Genomic DNA, 21,381 nt, shown 5'->3' with positions numbered 1-21,381 from the left:
CCCTGGGGCCATGAATTTCACAATTTAAGTAGAGGACTCAATGTTCATTACATTCATAACAACAGTTTGCCTGCTTGATGTCCAGGAGTAAAGAAGAAGATTTTTAAAGATTGCAATAATTTAAGTGGTTTTTGCCCCACCCACCCCCAGGCCCCAGGGGGGGCAGGGATCATGAAATTCAAATTTTTTGTTCCCCTTCACCCATAGATGCTGTATACCAAATTTGGTTGAAATTGGTTAGGTGGTTTCAGAGAAGAAGCTGAAAATGTTCAAATGTTAACACACGACGCACGACACACGATGACGGACGAAAACGGATAGCAATAGGTCACCTGAGTTACTCAGGTGACCCAAAAATCACTTAAAAATCAAGATTTACAGTACTGCATAAAGTCTTTCAAACCAGTGGTGATCATACTACAGATAACTTCTACAGACAACTTCTACAACGTTTCTTTTTTCACTTTTTTCCACACCATATATGGGAACATTATACTATTATTAGAAATACCCCCCTTCTCTGCTCTTCCTGCGTCTTTAGACTCACTCTCTCGAATTTCCTCTGCTGAAGTTTTCTCCGGTTCTTTTATGAATCGTTCAAGGGAGCCTCCTGGCATTTTTATGTTTGAACACAGCCCACTTCAACTGTCTGTAATAGCACTCAAGCCCTTTAAGGTTTCGTCAAAGGCCAACATGTCCAAAAATTTATTTCTACAATAGCCCCCAAACTATGTGAGGTATAAAGTTAAAACTTTTACAGTTTATAAATTTGTCATTGATTAACAGATAGAAAGTTTCACTTAATAAAAAAAAAATACTTGGAAAAATATTAATTGAGAAAAATTCTTCTTAAAAATGCATATATTTTCAAAAAATACACCTAATTAATTCAACGATCTTAGTGAAAACCATTATTGCAGAAAAAAAATATGTTTATCAATGAAGGGCAAGTTGGACTTGGAAAGCCTCTGGAAAGTTGTTTTCCCTGTTTATTTTGTCCAAATGTTAAGACTTGAAAGTGAAAGTACAATGTAAATGGCGGATTTTATAGGGGTCTTGTCTTTATACTTGTCATGCTTTCAATAACGGCGTTTCAAAGACCATTCATGTGCAACTTGCCCTTCAATGATAAACATATATTATTTCTGCAATGATGGTTTACACAAAAAAGACAGAATAAAGCAGGTGCATTTTTCTTAAAATATGCACATTTCCTGATACAATTATTCTCAAAAAACATCTTTTTAAAAATATTTGTCATCAAGTGATACTTTCTATCTATCAATCAATGATATATTTATAAACTGTAAACGTTTTGACTGTACACCACAAATAGTTTTGGAGCTATTGTAAAAATAATTTTTAAGATATGTTGACCTTTGACGAAACCTTAAATAGAGAAAAAAACTCTCGCGCCACTCGACACGTCTACATTGTACCCTGCACGCACCAGAAGTCAAGATTACTATAATTTAACATTTATATGTTGAACTTAATATAAATAAGTATTATATTTTTAAATGCATTAGATAATATGGATTCTCTAATGCTTATAATAAAGTTTAAAGGAAAGGAACGATACTAAATTTTTTTTAAATTATGAAAGACTACTGAGTCAGTTTATATCTTGATGTTGAAAGTCATATAGATTATAGAAGATTAAGCAAACAATTCATTAATAACAAGGTTGCTGTTTTTCTAGGGTTACATATTGCAGTTTATGCTGTACATATATGCCATTGCAGGTATACCATTAAACCAGATAGATTGTTGAACAGCATAGGTAGTATTAATTTGTAGAGTTCAGCTCGGTGATTGGTTAAAATTATATAGGCATATTATTAATTACTTACAGAATATTATTCATGTATTTTACTATTCACTATTTCTTCAGTCATGTATTTGACTTATTTATATATAAAAAAAGAGACATGCATTTGTCTGTATATCGAAATTTTACTAAACATGTATTTGTGTGTATTGATAATTCTCAATGCAATGAAAATTTATCAGACATGTATTTGTCGGTATATTCAAAATTTATTAGGCAGGTATTTGTCTGTATTGATAATTCTAAGACATGTTTTTGTCGGCAGTGTAAGTTTATAAGACATAAATTTGTCTTAATTGATATTTCTAAGACATGTTATTGTCTGCAGTGAAAATTTATAAGACATGTATTTGTTTGTCAAATTAAAAGAACAAGTATGATGATCAAATGTAATTGACAAATAAGTGTTATCATTATACATGTCCTCTAGGCAGCCTCGGAGGTAGGAAGTACCCAAGCAGTCAGAAACAATTGACCAATCAGACAACAATGAGACTATGCAATCAATAACTGCTGCAGTAACGGCACAAGTTTTGGAGAATTTAAAGAAAGAGGGCCTTATTCCAAAACCCACAAACAACAATGGTGGACCCAGTACAGCGTCAACAACAGAAACGGCAACTGCCTCAAATGAGGATATGCCTAAAAATAAAAATTCAAAACCTATCCATATTCCCGCACAAGATATTGTCTCTTCTTTTGACAATAAAAACAAATACAATTACAAGCCATTAAGAAGACAGTTATATTCAAAGATTAACTCAAAACTTCAAGAACAAATCATAAGTAGGATTGTGAAGAGGTTGTTTTATTTTCTGTATATATTACCTTAATTTTGTTCTAATGGGTTTCCATACATTGGAGATTGTTTGGTAAGGAGTATATAAAGGGACCGGTTTGGTGAGACCGCGGGAGGTGTGCCACGTTTGCAGTTTCCCCGGCATGACTTATACAAGTGGCGAATATTTTCGGTGAGATATAGCACCGTATATTAAACGGGTAGCCATATAACTTGTCAGGAGGATTATTGAGCGTGTTTGTGCAGTTCTAGCCGGTAAGAGTGTTCGAATAATGTATAGTGGGTTTGCAGTTATAAATTTCCGGTTTCAGTTAGATATTAGGGTTAGGTTTTAGTAAATATAAATTACTTTTCAGTGCGTAAGGGGTTTGGAGACGAGTTATTGATCTATGGGCGTCCTGAGGGTCGTTAAACGAGGTCTGAGGCTTATTGACGAGTGTGTATGGAGGGCCACATGCGTCTTATCTTAGGTCGACACTGTTAAGGGCGTGGTAGGATAACCGGAGCGGGAGGCTAAGACCCGGGGATCTGCAATTTAGGAACTACTATTTTGTGGTCCACGGAACTTGGTGTGACGTTGACGTTACCTGTATGGCGAGAGCGCCGTGGTGCATTTTCTAGGACATGTGTCGCTGACCAGATTTGTGAACCAGAACTTTTAGTAACTTTCAGTAGTAAATAACAGAACACGTTTACATTTGAAAAGATATTATTTTTATTTGAAGTCAATTGAGCTTTTTCTAAATATTAATTTTTTAAGACAAAATTCGGTGAATTATTATTTGATTTAAGATATGATAATAATTGAATCAACTTTGTTGCTTATAATATTAAACGTTATTATGTAAAGTATCAGATTTGGTTAAAACTGTGTTAACTGTTCATATTTATTTTCATTTCAGTGTGTGTACTTGTGTATGAGCATGAGTGAGAGTAATTGAATATAATTTGTTTGTTTTGTTTTGTTGTGTTCATAAACTTATTTGATATTTCTGATTGATATTGATTTTCCTTCTCAACTCAACAAAATCCAAAAAGAACTCTTGACAAGGATATTCATAGACATGTCGGATGTTTTGGTTGATCATCAACCAGCAGATCTTGATCTGCATTTGGCGGTAAAAAACCAAAAAATTGGTCTTACATCTGGGAAAAAATGCAAATATTTAACAATTGAAACTTGGACAGATGCATTTTTAATCCAGATGAAAAAATCAAGCCCCTCGTAAAACCTGTCACAAATTTAATTGGGGGCGGGAATGCAATGGAATGTGTGGGTACCTCCATGCCTGCTATAATTGTAATTATGCAAGTTTGTCTTTCAGCAGTAGCTTATGTGCAACAGGACCTTCAAGTTCAATGCTTTGGACAGTCATGCATTCCGATGGCGGTAAGTTTCACTGGGAAAGGCAACTTTTGCACAATATGGTCTTCCATCTATTCAAAGGACCATTGTGATGCATATCTTTGTCTTTGCAGCTGTGTCTACAACATAATCATCATAAACAGTTTCTTCAAGAAGGCAGATTTCACATATGCCATGAGCACACCCCGATAATGTTTAGGTTTTCATAAATGAAGCCAGAAGTGGAGTCACGGAGTGATCAGGTGAAGCAAGGAAATGTTCTTGTAAAATGGACATATCTTGGTGATCCTTGAAATGCTGGGACTATATCCCTTTGATGCTGGGGTATATCCCGGTGACGCTGGGTAGTACATGTATCTAGGTGTCGAGGACCCTAGGGGAACCTGGACCTAGCAATAGTTTGCTCTTCAAGGGCTTCGTATCTTTCAGTGTTTTCCTGTCTGTAGTTAAAGGACAAAAAATAAAGCATTTAAATTAAACGAGCATTATGACCTAATTTATGAAAAATCTCTTTCATTGAATTTTTTAAATTTTATAATCGGCCGCCGATCTTTTCATGGTTGTGTTAGAAAAAGATGTCATTATTTTATTAGTTCAGTAAAATAATTCTAAATTACAGTAAAACGCGGTTATAACGAAGTCACAGGGACCTATGAAATCACTTCGCTATATCCGTAATTCGTTATACCGTATAAGTGGAAATTTTAGCGAAACGCAAATTTAGCAATTTGTCCTTTAAAGCTGGTAATTTATTTTTAGCGAGATGTTATTTTAGCTATTTTAAAATGCACATTAAACAAAATATTACAAATACAACGCAATTAATTTTTAGCGATATTCAATTTAAGCGATCTTGACACCGTCGCTAATAATGCCAAAATTAAATCCTCGCTAAAAATTCGACTTATACGGTATCCGTATAAGGAATTCATAAGATTTATATAGCCGGGGATCCAAAATGACTTCGCTATATCCGTGAATTCGCAATATCCGTGTTCGTACTAAACGAGTTTTACTGTAATAACATGTATAAAATCATGATTAAAATTATTAAAAAATTGCTTTAATCTTAGTTTCAATCTTTGTTTTTCTGTTTCAATTTCATTATCATTTCGCATACAGATAACTGATAATTTATAGTTAAATGAAATGAGATTACTAAAGGCATCACTGTTTTGTTAGGAGATTATGCCAGGGCATCAACAATGGTGAACTCCATGAAGATTGATTGTATACTATTTAACGTCCATCTCCAGAATATTTCACTGATGTAGAGACGTCACCATTGCCGGTGAAGGGCTGCAAATTTAGGCCTATTCTCGGCACTTACGGCCTTTGAGCAGGGAGGGATCTTTATAAACCGAGGCCCCGTGTCACAGCAGGTGTGTCCAGAAAGTGAAAGACCAACAAGAACAAGGCAGCAAGTAAACCTTTAAGTCCACCATCATCAGAAATTGAGACATTGTCACCAGAGAGTAGTAGTTCGTCCAATGAAGAAACTTCAAACAAACTCCAGCCACCATCCAAAAAGAGTAAGTGCAGCATAAAGACTATGCTATTATCATCTGATGATGACTCGGATTTCTTAGGGGAGAACTTGGATAATTTGACAACAGCTTCCACGAACAGCATATCCAAAGATATTCCTGTGTGTGAAAAACTACTTTCACCTGGTAATTTTCTTACACCTGATCAACTACTGGGCATTCCCCCAACACAGATAATCCAATTTAGAAAATTCCTATGGGAGACAAATTCTTACTTTGTCATCAGCAATGCCGAAAATAATATAAAACGCCAAAACAACTTATGATTAGCCTATTAATTCATCCCATAAATAATGCAGTAATACAGGAACTTCGGATAAAACAATAATACAGATGTATTGAAAGCATGGCCAATGCACGAACTTAGTGAAATTAGATTTGTTAACCTTGCAAAATATCTACTGAATTTTATCTTATTTTATCAACTGTTCAAAAATGATAGAATATAGAGAATAGATTTACACAAAATATGATAATTCTTTTTTTTATTTTAAACTACTTCCTCATGTACTTCCTACCAATTTTAAGTGAACATTTACAAGGTTCATTGGATCCTGATATCTGAAGTACTGATTTATTTTTATAGCTTCATAATAAAAATAATGAAAAAAAAAATGTTTGTGAATGCCCCCATATTGATGCTAATATGTGAAGGATTGAAGATTCTCAAAAGCAAGTTAAACTAAAAAATCAGAATTGTTGGTTTCTAAGAAAGGTATTGTCAAAACACCTGTGAAATATGAAAACTCCTGTTTAAATGACTCCAAAATTATGGTCAAAATTAAAGTTTGTTTAGAAGTGGCACACTCTCAGATCAAGGTCAAGAGCTCAAAACTTTTATACTCAATGAAAGGTCATGTTACAGTGAGTATACATGTAAAGTAAGGTAGCCTCTAGTGACAACTATTATTCAATCATTAGTACCCTTGCAATGTAAGAACTTCATGATTATAGTGATCTCAACTTGGGTTGTTTTAGTTTGAATTTATGTTTAATTTAATTTCTTCCTCTGATATCTACAATTGCATGTAAAGCACATACAATAAATTCAACATTGTTGAACTAGATAACTATATCTCAAGTATGCACAAATCTTCAGGATGCTTTGAGAAATATAACACAATTCATTAAATTGCAGGAAGAGATGAAACGCACCGCTCAGGTTCGAGGATCCGATGTTGAGGTCCGCAACATACGAGTGAATGACGGCAAGGAGGAAATCGATGTCTCTTTACGGAGGGAATTGGTCTCAATGTGCAGATTTGAAGAATATTTGGAATTTTCGAACGTTGTTACTTTCTCCTACCAGGAAGAGGTGTCGGTTTGTTCATGACCCTGTGGGACACCAACCAGAGATTTCTTAAAGGCGTTTTCAATAAGAAAATTTCTCAAAGATATTCAGAAATTCGGGATGTTTTAGTAGTGTTTGACTGAATGCAAAGATATGTGTCTGAAGTTGTTAACGTTACAGACATAAACCCTATAAGCTTTATTCTTGTGTAGAATTTAGACTATATTTTTTAATTAATCAAAGCAGGTATGGTTTTCGCTATCGCCCGGAGAAAGAACTTAGCGCGGAACGCAATTTTACCTCGTCTCCGAGCATAACCCATTTTTGGGGCACTTGAGCAGCTTCTTGTTAGGTCTCCTCGGCAACGCGCAGGTTGTCGAGATCTGACCACTTTAACTTGTCCAAATCCCTGTTTTAAAGTTTTTAAGACTTCTGCACATTTTTTGCATGTTTAGTCCTTCATATCTTTAGAAGGAGAACGCAATTTGGCCAACTCTTTGTAGCTACCAAGAGTCCTTTTTAGGGTGTCTTACTCACATAAGAGCGGTGTGTCGATTGCATGCCATTCTCCAGATATTGAAGATTGAAAATGGTCAAAAATTCTCCATTTGTCAATTTCTTTGGTGTAAATAAGGAGCTTTTTTTCTCCCTTTTGCTGTCATCTAAGTTTAATATGTCTGTTGTCCGTTTTCGTACCTTTCCAGCGACACCAAACTCGTCTTGATCCGATAATAAATATGAAAGTTATGAGCTTTTGAGAATTCCACTTTGTACGGCCTAACTTTTGAATGCCATCAGGGACTCTATTCATATTTGGTTTACGGCTATATAAAAATGAAATACAGGTCAAGGTCGATTTTGGTTACTTTCCACAAATTCCTGGTAGAGTTATGCCCCCTTCTGCACCAAATTGGTATCAAATTCATGGTTTCCGACTGATAACTTTTGAATGCCTTCAGGGAGTCCATTGACATATGGTATACATCTATATAGAAATGAAATACAGATCAAGTTCGATTTTCGTTACACTCCACTAATTCTTGGTGGAGTTATTCACCCTTTTGCACCAAATTCCTATCAAATTCATGGTGTCTGACTGTTAACTTTTGAATGCCTTCAGGGATTCAGTTCATAATTGGTACACGGCTGTATATTCCTGATATACAGGTCAACTTCGATTTTGGTTACTTCCACCTATTCTTGGCGCAATTATGCCCCCTTTTTAACCAAATTCCTATAAAATTCATGGTTTCCAACTGATAACTTTTGAACACCTACATGGCTCAATATATGAGGAATGTTGCTTTCGAAAATCCGCTTCATCATTTTACTAGATGCAGTAATACAGTAGGACCTCATTATAACCCTTTTATTGGGAGCCATCTTATTGGCCCATTTCATTAGTAAGGTCGCGTTATATCGAGGTTTTATATACATAAATATGTTTAAATGATTAGAAATGGGAGCCATACAACAACTGCAGTATATTCAAACCCGTGTTACATTGACGTGTGTTATATCAAGGTCATGCTGCACCCTTGCCAGTCAGTATTGCTCTTAAGCGGAGGCATCTTCAGTGATTGCCCGCAATCACAAAATCTCTAGTTTCTTTATCTTATGCATTCATATTTACTAACTGATATATATCTGTTTTCAGCAATGTCGATTCCCAGTATGCACAATAAATAAAGCCCAGAAGCTAGGCATTTCTGAGTGGCATTGGAGATCGGTGATTCCTGTTTGCATCAAAGAAGGCGAGAGTGAATATGATATAACAGACTGGCTTGGTCTGGGCGGACACTGTCAAACGAGCAATGCTGAACATGTTCCTGATCAAATAAAACAGACTATTACTAGGATCATGAAGCCTCTTGAATCCTTGTACTTTGACAAACAACAGCATCATGAGCTAAAAGACAGATTGTACCGGTAAGTGTTTTATTGCTAGCGCTCTCGAGCGTTAGCAACTACGTTAGTCCAAATTCATTGAATACGCATGCTCGTCCGCCATGGCCGTGCATTCTGGGAAAACTGTGAAATCTATTACAGATAGACTGTACGATAACAATTTCGTTGTATCATGTTGTAGCATGAAATAACTGTTTATTTATTGTGTAGCTTACACTTTAAAGATAATTTCATATTTATAATATTTCAAATTCTGGGGGTTCTGTTTGCTGACGGAAAAGCCCGAGTCATTATCTGATTCTTCTAAGCAATAACAAGGGAGTTTTTTTTTTTACATCTAGATAGATTCTAATTTCTGATTGGTCAATTCAGCCAATTCTCCAAATTCCAGAAACAGAAGCAAGAATTTACACTAAAAATAACGAATAAATCCACTATTTACGTTTAAAAAATTCTGATGTGCCTAACATGACAAAGATGACCCAAAGGACCAATCGAGCTACTTCACATGCGTTCCAAACTTTCTTGACTCTTTACACAACTTTGAGTTATTTTCTATATTCCTTTCAACTCCCATGTATTTTCTTTGCTAAATTGCCAAGCAATTCTCTTCTTTAAATCAGCTCATACATGCAATGTCTCAATCGGTATCTTCTTCATATTACATAGAGCCCCCCCCCCCTCCAGTAAAGGTTATAATATGTTTCGTTGCGCCAAAACTCTAATACTATAGGTGTCCTGTTCAATGCCCAGAGAGAGATTGAGAAATTGTAAATGCGTATGTCTTTATTCAACTTCATTCATAGGAACATTCGCTCATAGATTTCATCATATGTCATAGTTCTCATACAATCCATCATACGTCATATGACTGACATCATACCATCCATCATACGGTTCATCATACGATTTACTGTAAAGTAAATAAACAAAATTGTAAACAAAAAAATCTTGTAACAGAGACAATGCGGACTAGAAAACTGACAGTGCCAAGGCAATTAAGACTAGAAATATATGCCAGAATATATGCTATCAATATCACAAACCCAAAAATAATACTTTATAAGTTAACGTTCTATATATTACTAAGTATACATAAAAATATCTAACTTTCGAAACTGGTGTTTACAAATGGATATGAGAGTTATCGCCCTTGCGATACACAGTTTAAGCCTAATGCATTTAACACCTATCCTAAACAACAGATATGCAGACCTATCAATGAATCTTATTGTGTCTAATATAATAAATCTGTAAATGTAGCTTTACATAAGAAGTATTGATTATCCAATATGCTCGACTATGTAGACCATTATCAGAGTATAAAAAAATACTGATTCATAAATAAAATACTAGAAAACTGACCAGTCAGCAAGGGCCCCGCCATGGGGTAGAATTAAAAGGGTGCCGCTTACAGATTGATTAATAAGCAACAGCAACTCATGAACTGTATTCTTAAAACTTAGAGATAATTCCTGAATATTTAAAAACCTGAAAATAATATCCTTGTACATGTATTTACATTAGGCAGTAAAGAACAACTTAACATTGAATGTATATTTAAACAATTATGAAGCTTTGTGTCATATAAATGCCAGCCTTTAATGAATGCAAATATCATGAAGGCTTGACCTCTACTTCAAACAAACAGCAGTTGCAGACAAAGGTTTTCATTAATCTTGAAGTGATAGATAAAGAAAAGCCTACTAAATTTTCTGCAGCAGGCTAGATAATTAATCCCAAGGGATTAATTGTACCTCTCTCATCATTTTCTTCTAAATTTACAATAAGAATTTTTTCAGTGTTAATGATAGAATGAAGTTTTTATACAACTACATGTACATTAAAAATTAATTATACATGTATTCTTGAATTAATATTTTTGAAAAAGTGAAAAAAGTAAATTTAAAAAATCTTCTTTAATCTATTTCTTTTTTTTTTTTTTAGAATTCAATGAAATCATAACTATCAACAAAAATAAATTATAAAAATTTATATTTAAATCCACATTTCAAAGTGTTCATAGCATTCCAAATTGATTTAACTTCAAAGCAAACTTCATTTGCAGACAGAGTTGGTAATTAATCTCAATGTGACAGATAAAGATAACGCTCTGGATTTTCTTCAGGAGGAAAGCTAATTAATCTCAAGGGACTTCTAGCAGCATAACAAATTAACAATGGGAACATCTTCAGAAGTTATCTCTCTTTGCCAATGCATTCTTATATTAAGTTAAGGAATCTACCCCACCACCCCAGCTCCAAACCATGGGACATAGAGAACCAAACTTAACATCAAAATATGTATTTCTGACTACTGAAGTAATGTACCAAATTTGTACTTGATTGGGCAACCATAAAAAAAGTTATTCATTCATTCTTATGCATAATTAAGGAATCTACCCCACCACCCCACCTCTAAACCAGAAGACATAGAGAACCAAACTTAGCATCAAAATATGTATTTCTGCCTACTGAACTACCATTACAAATTTGAACTTGATTGGGCAACCATGAAAAAAGTTATTAGCAAAAAACAGAAAATTTGTGGACGGAAGAGTGACAGACGGACAGACAGACGGACAGACGGACGGACAGACAGAGTGATTACTATAGGGCACCCGCAAATCCTTGCGGGGCCCTAACAAGAAATGCATACAAATACATATGGGTGTGCTGGTGTTTGAATAATTGGCTTACCGAATAAGTAGTTTTTCCCCAATTGAACAAAAGAGATGCATTGAACAAAAGTACAGACCAGAGAACGATACCTTCCAGCGAATGTCACTGCTCGTGCAGTACTCAAAAACTTGTGACGTAATACACTGACATAATGGCGCTAAATTTTGAACATGAGTAAAATGGCTATAACAACAGGTCACCCACCCAACCGTTTCTTTACCTATGTGTCTATAAAATACGCTTCACAAAACAATAATAACTTTATCACTCTTCAGCCTCGATAAAAATTAAAGAATTCAGCAAAATAAATCACTTGATCATGGATCACCACAAGTATACCATAGCAAAAACATGTACACCAGAGATACACCATATGGACTTCTGAAATTTATTCCTATTGGGTACACAACAGATACACCAGTGGGTGTTTGATTCCAGTTGAGATTACAGGGTACACCAGAAATACACCGCAGGGAGTTCTTAAATTTTTCTTTTTCATTACACCAGATATACACCAATAAATGTTTGTCTATTATATCAGATCAAACGTACACCACCGTCACACCAGAAGTAATCTGATCTATAGAAATATCACATGGTCAACTGTAGATGGCACTTTTAACATAACTTCCTGTCTTTGTTCTTAAAATATTTGAAAGTCACCATGATAATTTGTAAGGAGAAATATCTTCAAATGCGAGTGTTCAAACATATTTCTACAAAATTTCACTTATGCATGCACAGTTTATTATCCCCCGCCGCAACGCGGTGCGGGGATATGGTTATGCCGGGCGTCCGTCCGTCCGTGCGCCTTGCTAGCACTCTAGCAAGTTTATTTCTTATCCGATTCAAATAAAATTTATACAGTAGCTTTAGCTCAATGATATCTTGAGCAAGTTCGAGGATTAGTCCTGGCCAAAAAAATTTTTTTGGAGTTAAGCCCCTTTTTAACTTAGAGAATTGACAAAATATGCTTGTTAGCGCTCTTGTAAATTTATTTCTCATCCGATTCAAATAAAATTTATACAGAAGCTTTAGCTCAATAATATCTTGAGCAGTTCGAAGATGAGTCCTGGTCAAAAATTTTTATAGGAGTTATGCCCCTTTTAAACTTAGAAAATTGAAAAATTTCCTTGTATTGTTCTAGCAAATTTATTTCTCATCCGATTCAAATAAAATTTACATAGTTGCTTTAGCTCAATGATATATTGAGCAAGTTTGAAGATCATGCAGTCCTGGTCGAAAATTTTTATAGGAGTTATGCCCCTTTTAAACTTAGAAAATTGAAAAGTTTCCTTGTATTGTTCTAGCAAATTTATTTCTCATCCGATTCAAATAAAATTTATACAGTTGCTTTAGCTAAATGATATCTTGAGCAAGTTTGAAGATCATGCAGTCCTGGTCGAAAATTTTTATAGGAGTTATGTCCCTTTTAAACTTAGAAAATTGAAAAATTTCCTTGTTAGCGTCTAGGAAATTTATTTCTCGTCCGATTCCAATAAAATTTATACAGTAGCTTAAGCTCAATGATATCCCGAGCAAGTTTGAAGATGAGTCCTGGCCGAATATTTTTGTGGGAGTTATGCCCCTTTTAACTTAGAAAATTGACAAAATATGCTTGTTAGCACTCTAGCAAATTTATTTCTCATCTGATTCGAAAAAAATTTATACAGTAGCTTTAGCTCTATTTTTGTGAGAGTTAAGCCCCTTTTTAACTTAAAAATTTGACGAAATATCCTTGTTAGCGCTCCAGCAAATTTATTTATCATCCGATTAGGATAAAATTTATACATTAGTTTTAGCTCAATGATATCTCATGATAGTTTGAAGATGAGTTCTGACCGAATATTTTTGTGCGAGTTACGCCCCTTTTCAACTTAGAAAATTAACGAAATATCCTTGTTAGCGCTCTTAATTTGAAAAAAAAGTTGAATTCAAAATATGTATAGGAATATTGCCTTTGAAAACTCAAACAATAGCATAAAAAAATTGGGGCGGCGGGGGATATCGGAACTCTGTTCTCTTTTTTTATACACATCAGACTTGGAAATTTACAGCAATATATTTATATTAAAGCAAGTTAAAAGGCTATTTGTATTCTTATTCTGCCTCCATTTTCAATTTTAATTGTTGAAATATTGTCAACTGAGTTAGTGCCACTGCTAGACTACATGTACACTACAGAAATGTGAGGGTACTGCCTAATATACAGCAACCAAATTAAACATTTGTTGATTCTTTGTTCTTTCTATTCTTTTCAGGTGTATTATCCATAGACCAACAAACAATTACAGAAGGCTTTGTCTCGGATATGTCAAACTCCCGGGGCAGATCAATGATATAAAATCTCCTTTCACAACTATTCGGCTAAGACACCTCAGTCAGAGTGGTGAATATTGGTGGTTCCTCAACTGTCAAAGCGCCATCAGTTAGGGAATTAGCCTTTGAAGTTACATTTCAGGAAAGTGAGTACGACTCTTCGCCATCGGAATCTCCTTCCAAGTTGCAAAGTGAATCTACGGTGACAAGACGTTCACCTCGCATTTCACAGAAAGCTCCTATATTAAAGGACGTTGATTGTAGTACTAGTCAAGTCTTCAAGTTCATACCAGACATAGTTCTCGAAAGCACATCCAAAGAACACTTGCTTGTTGAAATAAAAAAGGGAGGCTATTATGACCGCAATCGGTATCTCGAGATATATGCTAATGCCAGCAGCAATCAAGCAAGGCTCAGCTGTGGTTGTCTTGATATGCACGAATCAGGCACTTCTAGAGAAATGCATCTTAGCTGACAACAAAGTGAGGTTTGAGAGAAATTACTTCAAGTTGAGCGATCATTCTCTTGTGGCGGACATGGAAATCCTCTTTTCAAATATCTACATCCAAGCCATGACAACGAAATAATGGTTCATATCAAAGAAAAAATTGACAACTTTGAAGGTATTGCTCCAAAATGAACATAGAACATTGCAATTTAAATATTTTTTAGCCCAAATAGGGCTCATATCAGCAATTTGATAACACTGCGTCAACATTTTGCACAGCTTCAAGGGGATGTTCTATATAGACAACATATTGGCACACGAAGTTGAAAATGTTCAAATGTTAACACACGACGGACGAAAACAGATAGCAATAGGTCACCTGAGTGACTCAGGTGACCTAAAAATGAGGTGCATATGGGTTATGTTATTGATGAGTGGTAATTTTAGGCTCAAAAGTAATGAAGTGATTTATGATTAAATGTCCACAGTTACAGGCATTTGGATGCATTGCCCCGACTAGTCAAGCTGTGTTGGGGTAATTAAGAGTAAAGCAGTGTCTAGTGTGGTCAAGAATAATGAGTCTTTAATGAGTGGAGTAATGGGAGCCATTGTTCGTAGAATCGGGAGCCGTGTATTGAGTTAAGGTCAAGCTTGGTTATGACAGTTTGATAATTGATATATACACAGTGGAATTAAAAAGTTATAATTGCTCTGTCACCTCCGTGACAATATTCATGAATATTTCCAAGTCGTTACGTAATTAATAATGCACATATAATTTTGAAATTAAAATTAGATTATAAACTAAATGAAATCGTATTTTACCGGGTGGACTAAAATAACGAATCTGCTTGTTTGTCAGCTGCATTTTGGCCAACCTACCCTTGTAAGTCTTGCTAGCATGTCGAATGAATTCCATGTATTTTCCAGAGCTGTCCTCTCCAAGAACAAACTGTCTACACTTAAGTTCGTGATGCTCGTCATGCCCCCTTAAACCAAATAGTTTACAGTTATAGAAAAACATGGTATGTTGAAGACTTTCGGAACTGCCATCCCCAAATACACCTTTCTCCCACATGCTTTCCTCATCCTGTGGCATAATGGGCTCAGCTTGCTTTATCGCCGTTCCAAACCCGCGCTTCAGAAGGTCTTTCATTTTGCTGTCAAGAATTTTCCGGAATTCACTAAACCTTGGGTCATTATTGTCCAAAATGTTTTTGTCGAAAACGTTTTTATTTCTGAGGTGGCGCAATATCCCACACAATATAAGGTACAAAGATCGGGGAAGGTATTCAATGCCATCTTTTCTCCGAGTTTCCACAATAAAGCGCCCCAGGTAGAAATTCAATTGTTCTGCCGTCATTAAATGTAAAAATGGTATTTCATCGACGGAATTACCATTACGTTTTTCTCGCCATTCCTCGAAAACCTTGAGCGCCCAGGTGGTATTTTTCTTGGTGTTAACATTCTCGTTCGACGCAATCAATTTTGAAATTTCATCATCTGTCACGGGTTTTCCAAACCGTTCACTGTTATCATCACCAGGTTCCGATTTAACTGGTCGAGGCTTTGCATCGGAAATATCAGCTACAGGGTCCACTGTATCTAGGTTGAAAGACCCAAATGCGGTACCAATTTCACTGTCCATATTTTCGACACCATTTAAATTCAGCACTTCACATAGACCCTCTGATATGGCATTTTCTTCTGCAACTGCATCAAATACCTGCGACAGTTCGATATCTTCGTCGGTTACTCCACACATGTTAAAAAAGTCTAAATCGCCCAGGTTAATAGTCGACAAATGCAAATCATCTAGACCTAGTACGTTCACCCTCCTCAACTTAATCTAAGTTAATGACTAAATGCACAGAATATCACGAAGAGTTAGCGGGAAATGACTACGGAATGTTCCGAGAGTCAATAGAACCAATAATATGCCGGTTGGAGCGCGGGAAATGATAACGAAATCTATCGAATGCTGTCGATACTTTCGCACCTCTATTACGAAAACCCCCGATATTTTCGCGGGTTATTTTCCGGAATAAATTCCCGCGCTGTTTCAAGGAGAATTTTCGCCCTAATATTTCGAGCTTTCTGATTGGACCATTGATAAAAGTCAGTAAAAGCCCGGTTCTGGGGTATAAATAGCAGCCAATCAGGAAAATGGTGGAAATTTCAATTTTCTTGCCACTCTTCACTTCAGGGGATATTTTTTTTAATTCATACTTATAGCACCAATTACCATTTTGAGATAGTTGTTCTGTAAATAAAGTTTACTATTCTGCATTAAGAAAATGCTAAGACTATATTTCTAATGTTTGTAAAAAGGGAGAATTTATCAATTGAAATTCTGAAGTGACACTGATTTTCAAAATCTGCCTGTTTCGATAGACAGCTAGCAAAGCTCTGTTTGTATTTACACCGGAAGCTCTAATCTCTATGGACGCATTCAAAATGGCTTCTTATTATATGGTTAATATGCCTAATTCTCTTACTCAGCAAAGAGAAAGAAAAGTCCATTAATTCCTTTTATTTGATGAAGAGATAAAGAACACACTGTATGTAAACAAGAACATATAAAAGTGCATCCTGCTGTTTCAGGCTGTTATCAACTGACCGCTGTTCACAGCGCAGAATACAAGTAATTAACACATAAGCACTGACCAGTCAACAGATAAGACTTGTATAGTATATGAAGCTGCAAACAAATGTAATTCTCACAAAAACATAAATTTCATTAATTCGTGTATTCAAACTGTTAAACATGACATTCACTGCCATCGGTGTCCCATGTATGGAATATCCTTTGGGTTGGGATACCAAAATCTGACAAGATCAACAACACATTCTGGTAGAATGTCCCTACGATGGCTTGCAACATTTTTCAATCGAGGGTCTGACTGCAGCGCGATGAGTTTTCTTTCTTTGTATCGGGCATCAAGAAAAACCTCTGTGAAAGAGCATTGTCCAAAAAAACTTATACCTTTGCTTCTGGAAGGAGCTGTTTCTTCTGTCCGGTAACACTGCTTCAGAAGGCCACCACATCTGTGTGTTTTTCTCATCTGTGATGCAGGGTTTGCAAAAAACACTGTTGACATTCATCACAGTTTTCATTCTGTGGGATACGGAATGTCCTCTCAAAGTTTTCATCACTGGTGTTTTGATTTTCAATAGTATCCCCTTTGCATAACATTTCATCTAATTCCCATTCATTAAAATTTATCAACTGAATAATTGTTTCCCTTTGTTGAGGATTCTTTCTCAAAGAAATTACACTTGTGTCCTCATTTTCATCCATTTTGGAATTGGAGGGAAAGTTTTAGGACATGGGGCACCCAAGGAGGTTTATTAACATGTTGTTGTCTATTTGGTCACTTTTGTAAATTTTAAAACTTTATTATTTTTTTGGCATCAAAATTTTTATAAAATAAATACACTGATAATCTATTAAATATAATAATAATATCTGGGGGTTTTCTTGCATCATATTCTTTGACCCCTGAGGGCCCATCATGGGAGGTGTGCTGACTAATAGATTTATTGACATTTGGCGGGATGCAGGGAGTGCCTCCCCACTGTGAAAATATTTAAGCTTTACATGTTCAGTGTAACTGGTCTATTCCATTTGATAATAGACTAAGGGTAAATTCAGATTATAAATATTTAATTGCATAAATACACATAATTTCAAACGCAAGAGGTGAGACTTGATTTTGCAATTCTTATATCAGTTTCATCATGAGGAGCAAACTTTGAACCATATTTGCCAGTCATCTATTAATTCTATTGAAAATGAAAAATATGATTGTATCCTGTTACATCACAAAAAATAGTGGCCTAGTCCGTAATAGGAAACACACAAAACTGCAGGTAACATTTTATATAGTATTACAAGAAGATAAGCAAGTAAACATTGAAAGAATATAGAAAGTCAAATAATACTCAAAAGAAGTGAAGAAAATGGCAGAAACCAAGCGAAAACGGCCTGCCAATTTCAAGTTTGAGATGCCAATTACTGAAGGAAAAAAGCAAGAAATAATGCAAAGTCTTCAGAAAGTAAGGGAGGTTTTGGTCAGTAAGTTAGGGAGACCTGTCAACAACACTGACATAATGGAATCATTGATGGATGCTTGGAGAAAATCCCTAGAAGTGAGTAAAAGTGGTGATTTCAAGTCACCGGGAACTTATACCAAAGTAAAGAAGAGTCAAGTGAAGCAGGACTTTTTTGTAACATCAATGCAATCTATCAAAAAACTGATGGATATTCAAGCAACCCATGGAAAGTACTGCAGAGGAATTCTAGAAATCAAAAAAGTCACTAAGAGAAGTCATGTGCATTCGTAAATTTAAACGTACCCGGGGGGACCTAGGAAAACATTCCTATATTTGGGCATCTTCTCCATACTTACCCAACGGGAAATACCTTGTTAACAAAAGAATCTACCATGCATTTCTATGCAGCGGAAAATTACCTTCTCATTATTCCCGATTCTGTAATGCTCTTGGAATTCTTTCCGTAGAGAAACGAGATACATTTTTCAAAATGTATAAGCAATTTGTAAAAGAAGAATATGGGGATTCGTGCACTACTGCTATTTTAGAAGAAGTTGGATTATATGAAAACCTGGATGGAATAGACATAATAACTGATGCCCGCCATGGATGGAGAAAAAATTCACAAGATACCAGTGTTGTTGCTATTGGGGAGAATCCCATAAAGTACTGAATTGTGCCCATGTCTCGAAAGCAGAGGAACCTGTTTCCCAAAGACATGAGGTAGTCGGAACAAGGAAAATTTATGAAGATTTTGACAATAGAGACATTTCTGTGAATGTACATACCCACGACAGGAATATGGCCATCAACAAATTTGTAAGGGAAAGAGAACATGGATTTACATGCAATCAAAACGATCTTTGGCATGGCATCAAGAGTGTTAAAAAAGCCTTGACTGATATATCAAAAGGACCAAGATATAAGGAAGGAAAAACATGGTCTGAAGAATTGATTGACAAAGTGGAGCCTGTAGCAACACATTTTTACTGGGCGACCAAGTATTGTGATGGTAATTCAGCTACTTTGAGAAATCTGTTGGACAATATTGTGGACCATTACCAGAACAGCCACAAACAATGTCATCCCAGCTCTAGGTGTAAACGAGATCCAAATTATGAACCTTCAAAGGTTGTAATTGAAAATCCAGTGGCAGTAAAATTACTCAGAAGTGTTATAGTAAATTCAACTATTTATAAGAACCCAGACCATTTTAATTTAGGGAGAGATACGTACTTTGTGGAGAGTTTCAATAATACATTAAATATCTATCAAGACAAACGAATAGCATTTGGAAGTGAACAATATAAAGTGCGTGCTTTCCTTGGAACTTTGCATTGGAATGAAAATGTAAACAGAGAACATACTTCTACTTCATTCAAGGCTGACCCAAAGGCCCCTAGAAGACTAAAGGGAAAAAAGAACTATAAAAAGAAAACATTTAATTTTAGAAATAAATTATGGATGCGCTATATTAAACAAGTGTACTCAAAGCGGAGAAATAAATAGTAAAACCATGTGCAGAGTTTTATCTCTACTTTCTGTGTAACACGTTTATGTTCTATGCACGTATCTATTTATAGCTTCACTCTGCAGTCTAATCAGTTGGAGGTGTGACCAGCTCCATAAAAGGCTTAATTGCTGTCCGTGTGGATATTAAACTAGGTCAGAGCCGGCCTTTAAATTACATTTTATCTCGTGAATCATGGATAATCAAGGGGGCGGAGACTCGTTTGCTTCGTCACCGCCCCCTTGATTATCCATGATACACGAGATAAAATGTACTTCAACTATAACTTGTACTGATAATTATCACCTGTGGTCCTCCCTAGGAAGGCTACACTATTGTTCATAGACTGATTCTAATTTCCATGATTTGCAGCAGTACATGAAATATTTTGAAGCAAATATATTAAGATGAGACACTAAAAAAATTATCGGATGGGTTGACATATTTCAGGATTTTCCTTTTCAGAAGTTAGGGTACTGAGAACCTATTCTTACCCGAATCCCCACGGGGTCGCTAGAGAGGGAAAATCAGGCTTTGCTAAAGGCAATGTTTGAACGTTTTTAAAGTTTCGTTAAAGGTCAGTATGTCCAAAAAATATTTTTACAATAGCTCCAAAACTAAGCCGTGGTGTAAAGTCAAAACGTTTACAGTTTATAAATATATCGTTGATTAATATATACAGAGTATCACTTGATAACAAATACTTTAAAAACGATAAATTTATAGAAAAATTATATCACAGGTTGGGAACACATCCATGAACAATGCATCGGCAATCACGAGTCATGTGAAGAACGAGCTATTTCTCCTATTATTACATGCACCAAAGTGAAGGCGAACGTAAAATACTCGGCCTGTAATGTACCGCAATTTATAACCTACATGTACAATGAAATAATATCATTTACTTATTTTTATTAAAACCTACAACAAATGATTATTGAGAAAATATTGGCTTGAATGAGTGTTGGTAAAATGGGTTGGCAAACCCGGGCCGGGGCAAATTAAAAGCCGGGGCAGATCGAGATTTTTCAGACTTCTGTCTTCATACTCTATCGATCCAGCTGAATTTTTCAGAATGTATTTAATACATGATGATTATATTCGCTGCTAAAAACTGCCATTAAATGCTTTATATTATAGATTTTATCGGCGATTTTTTGATTTTCAAGTTGGTAAAATGGGTAGGCAGCTTCCCAAGTTCACAAATCTACGTTTTCAAACATATGCTGCTTTAAGTCCATAAAGTTATGAATAATTCTGGTGTTTAAGAATGCATATTAACTAAAAATTAATATTTCTTCATTGGTTATTGTAATATTCACGTAACAAATTACATGTTTAAAGAAAAACTAGGTCATTAAAACAGGATCCAATCACCCGGGAAAAACCTGAAGATTCCGGAATAGTTTACTATAATGTTTGTCACCTGAAAAAGAAAATGTAGGTACGAGGTCTTTATGAATAAATGAATGTTATATAATCATGATGTACTTGTGATCTCTTCGGACTGGAAAAATTGAATTGTTATGCTGTATGGGTTAAATAGTGGGGGGAATCTTAGAAGTAGCCAAAGAAAGTTAAATCAGAAGGATATGGAAATAACGAACAGTATTCAATCTTAA

General features: G+C 35.4%; 1 protein-coding gene and 1 pseudogene across 1 annotated transcript; one reads left to right on the top strand and one right to left on the bottom strand.

Moving 5' to 3' along the window:
• Positions 1-5,548: 5,548 nt before the first annotated feature.
• LOC134231633 (uncharacterized) lies at positions 5,549-14,344 on the top strand (annotated as a pseudogene).
• Positions 14,345-14,706: 362 nt separating this feature from the next.
• On the bottom strand, positions 14,707-15,955 carry LOC134231622 (zinc finger MYM-type protein 2-like). Its single transcript, XM_062713610.1, has 2 exons — positions 15,016-15,955; positions 14,707-14,747 (listed from the first exon to the last, which is right to left on the bottom strand). The coding sequence occupies exons 1-2, from the start codon at positions 15,953-15,955 to the stop codon at positions 14,707-14,709; spliced, it is 981 nt and encodes a 326-aa protein (XP_062569594.1).
• Between the last annotated feature and the right edge of the window lie 5,426 nt (positions 15,956-21,381).

The sequence above is a fragment of the Saccostrea cucullata genome, unplaced genomic scaffold (assembly GCF_032062105.1).
Source record: "Saccostrea cucullata isolate Sc308-1 unplaced genomic scaffold, CSIRO_AGI_Scuc_v1 ctg1299, whole genome shotgun sequence".
Taxonomy (NCBI): Eukaryota; Metazoa; Mollusca; class Bivalvia; order Ostreida; family Ostreidae; genus Saccostrea; species Saccostrea cuccullata.
This window is presented reverse-complemented; position numbering and strand designations above follow the sequence as displayed.

Coding starts and splice junctions, on each gene's coding strand:
- LOC134231622 (XM_062713610.1), bottom strand. CDS start 15,955: ATGTGTGGAGTAACCGACGAAGATATCGAACTGTCGCAGGTATTTGAT. Junction 14,748..15,015: donor TCGTTATTTTAGTCCACCCG/GTAAAATACGAT, acceptor TGACCACACTAG/ACACTGCTTTACTCTTAATT.